This window comes from Ceratina calcarata, unplaced genomic scaffold (genome assembly GCF_001652005.2).
Source record: "Ceratina calcarata isolate Rehan_Ccalc_2016 unplaced genomic scaffold, ASM165200v1 scaffold493.2, whole genome shotgun sequence".
Classification (NCBI taxonomy): domain Eukaryota; kingdom Metazoa; phylum Arthropoda; class Insecta; order Hymenoptera; family Apidae; genus Ceratina; species Ceratina calcarata.
Window position 1 is genome coordinate 381511 of NW_017173655.1, and position 3447 is coordinate 384957.

Here is a 3447-nt window from a genome sequence, read left to right on the forward strand (position 1 = left end):
TCCGACGTCTGATTTCTTTTTAAAAAATGTGTTTCTAAAGTGCATAAACTTTTGGGATTGACTGTATAGCCAATACATTCTTAAAACAGTTCATTGATTATTCGAATCGTATTTCGTTCAATGAATGTCAGATTAATTCTGCGATTGTCAGAGATGTGTTCGACACATGTATTCGATTTAATATCTAATCAATACATTTGACTTACCATCTGGTTAATGCACTTAATCTTCTAACTACGATCAATTGGTATAGAAATAATGTTGAATACGTACAGTTCTCCAGCAGCAGAGAAACGCCTAGGCGGAGGGTTCCATGGTGTAAAAGGACCAAATCGCCACGTGCCGCACCGACGAAGGTACATTTGGACTTCTGCGAAACGAGCGGGTTTCGTCGAACACGTAAAACGACGCGTTAGAGCAACTTTCACGGGGCAGAAACAATAAACAATATGCGCGGAGGAAAAATTTGTTGAATCGTCAAACACGTCTACCGTTCGTCCGCACGCCAGGTCTACGAAGTTGACGACGCGACGCGACGCGTTGCGGAATCGATCTTAATCACATTGTAACAATAATCGATTGAGTGGTTCGAGAAACTTGTTGGAAAAAGGCTGAGGCATCTTCATTGTCAACTTGTTTCGTCACAACATCAAACAATCACATTTGCTTTTATCATAAAACGTATATTTCAACTCTTATCCATTTTCCGTTTAATTTTTACGCCCTTTTAACTTACTAAAGGATTACAAGTAACGTATACTTTATCCCATATATTTATTGTTTACGAGACTAACTCTACGTCTTTATACATACGTATATGTAAGTAAACTGTTACCGTTTGACCAACTGAACGCACAGCACTCGGGTGTGCGTGTTCACTGACACGTACGTAGTTACCAGAAAATTGAAGTGTTAGTTGATTCAAAATATCTCGGGAGATTAACGAACTTCTATAACAGTGCGGGAGAGGCGAAGTTCGATATACATCGGTTCGTTAATTAAGCTAGAGTGTTAAAATTTTGTGGCGCTAATTATCGCGGTACGGCTAATATCTCGTAAGGCTTTGGCGACGTCGTTATGCCAAAAGTGACTTCAATAGTCGTCGGTCCTTTACCGGGTACTGGAAGAATGTTAAACTTTTGCATTACGCCAACGAAGAGAATGAACGACGCAGCCTTGGCCAACGCTTCGCCTGGACATCGTCGTCTCCCTGTAGTTCAGTAAATCAAACAAATTCAGGTTAACGTAAGCAGATCGTGGAAAATATTGGCCGCAAGCAGGGAGAGAGTGTTTCATTGCATAGAAACGTACAATGGGTAATCGTAATCGTCCATTTTTGTTTAATTTATCATGACTAGATTTTTATAAGAAAATCCTATTTACGGTTCAAATAATCCGTTTAAATATGCGTTCAGCTTTTGATATGCCGAATAGTCTTGTAATTTCTGCATATTAGATGTTCTTCTAAATGCGTAAAATCCGCAGTCTAATCATGATGGTGCCAATTAATCATTCGTGAAAGGTATAACTTTCTCGAACGTCAAACAAATAATCCGAAAATGAACTTAATGCGAATATGTATGAAAAAATCGCATTTTATCGAGAGCAAAATGAAGATCAAGGTTAAAATGAATTCTTATTAGATCGCGGTGTTAGTATGAAATATATTTCTGACGAGGCGTTTACCTTTGCCGAATTGTAAAGAGTATGGGTCAGGTACGAAAGCTCCGTTCTTTATGTATCTTTCGGGTATGAACTTCTCGGGATCGGTGTAAAGGTTCGGGTCCCTGCTGATGGAAAACGAGTTCATTAACACAGTGGACTCCTTAGGTATCGTGTATTTATCGAGATCCGTATCGCGTAGAACTCGCCGGGGTCCGACTATAGGAAACACGGGCCATAATCGTTGCGACTCCGACATAACTGCTTCCACATATGGAAGTCTGCAACAATAAAGAATTTCGGCTTTCTCACCGCGTTTCACTTTTACTCTCTCACGAGTAATGATTGACGAGTAAATGCTTGTATAGAATCTTCTATCTTTATGTGAAACGTTTATTGGAAACCTTATGTAATTTGAATCTGCTCACTTCGGTCTGTCGTCTAAATCCGGGATCCTATCGCGTGGAATTACCGAGTCGATTTCCTTTTGCAATTTACGCTGCACGTCTTGGTGAACAGCCATGTGCAGAAACAAGAAATCCACGGTTGTGCCGGTAGTGGTACAACCGGCGATGAACAGATCCACCAAAATTATCACCAACTGCTCCTCTGAAGAGCATGTTCATTGTTAATAAAAGTGTATAGAACAGAGAGTAAAAGACAGAAATTTTCTTACCAGTATAGACGGTATCGTACTCAGTGTGGTCTTCCATTTCGTGGAGGAACATGTCGATTAGGTCAGCCTCGCTTCCCGGTTTGTAATTCTTCTTGTGCTCGCGGATAGACTCCTGAAAAAAAAAAGGAATTCGCGTGTTTGATAAATCATTGTGTAATTAAATCGATTTGACGAACGCACCAGTAGGAAATTCCTGAGCTCATTGTTTAGCGTCATGAGAACGTTGTAACCTGAGGACTCGGGTGCGATATAACGTATCCAAGGGAACGTACTCAGCCATCCGCCAGCCATGTCGAACGCTTTAGATCGAGTCTCTAACAAGTCTGAAAAAAATTGCAATCTATCCAAAGATAGTAACGATTTTTATTTAATTTTCTCAGAAATTTATGGTATAATACAGGAAGCGTAAACGATTACAATATGATTTTTATTGAAGTTTTCCTGGGATCGTTATTACGAAATGTTATTGAAAAATCTTGCCAGCCAGGAGGAGTAGTTTCGCGTATTTATGGCACAATGCAGAAAGTAAACGATTTCAAGTCGAACCAGTCGGGTTTGCACGCGTCAAAGACCAAATACGTGGAAACGGGGTTCAAAGCATAGAAATCGAACGGTAGACTCGTGTACATACTTCTTCCCATCCAAGAACGGTGTTCCCGTCGCCAAATACCATAGAACGTTCACAACAGCTGGTGTTATCAGCGATTTCATTTTCCTCGGGCCACCTTTGGTCTTCAGGTTCTCCACCATATTCAACAATTCGTTCTTGAGCATCTCGGACATCTCGCTCTTCCCCAATCCGAAAAATTTCATCGTCCGCACCATCCATCCGCGCAGCTCTTTCCATTCCGTGCCGTCGTTCATCGTGATTCCTGTAATTACGATTTTTAAGGAAAGAAGTAAAAAATTACTGCGGAAAAGAAAGTGGCGTTCATTTAAATTGAAACGCCTCGCAATATTTATTACAAAATAAATTCTACTTTCGCGAGAATTAAGTTCTAGTAAATCGATTATACTGTTCACAATGTACACGAGAAAGTAGTCAATTTAAAAAGAACGACGTATTGTTTATGCATAATTATAACTGATTAGATAGTGGCAAATTGTTT

The 3447-nt window shown here is 40.0% G+C and overlaps 2 protein-coding genes across 4 annotated transcripts in view; both read right to left on the minus strand.

The window, feature by feature from the left end:
* The window catches only part of LOC108628017 (retinoid-inducible serine carboxypeptidase), a 43809-nt gene extending 43238 nt beyond the window's left edge, over window positions 1-571 (minus strand). For 2 of the 3 annotated variants that reach the window (XM_026816165.1, XM_026816166.1), the window contains exon 1: window positions 274-571. In XM_026816165.1, the coding sequence (XP_026671966.1) occupies window positions 274-362 (89 nt within the window). In that variant the 5' untranslated portion in view covers window positions 363-571. The remainder of the gene's footprint in view (window positions 1-273) is intronic. The other variant, XM_026816167.1, reaches the window with a different exon arrangement.
* A 184-nt stretch (window positions 572-755) lies between these two features.
* The window catches only part of LOC108628065 (methyl farnesoate epoxidase), a 3836-nt gene continuing 1144 nt past the window's right edge, over window positions 756-3447 (minus strand). Inside the window, exons 3-8 of the mRNA XM_018029743.2 lie at window positions 2970-3210; window positions 2519-2678; window positions 2339-2450; window positions 2091-2271; window positions 1687-1943; window positions 756-1210 (exon numbers count right to left, since the gene is read on the minus strand). Coding sequence (XP_017885232.1) covers window positions 1032-1210; window positions 1687-1943; window positions 2091-2271; window positions 2339-2450; window positions 2519-2678; window positions 2970-3210 — 1130 coding nt within the window. The 3' untranslated portion in view covers window positions 756-1031. The remainder of the gene's footprint in view (window positions 1211-1686; window positions 1944-2090; window positions 2272-2338; window positions 2451-2518; window positions 2679-2969; window positions 3211-3447) is intronic.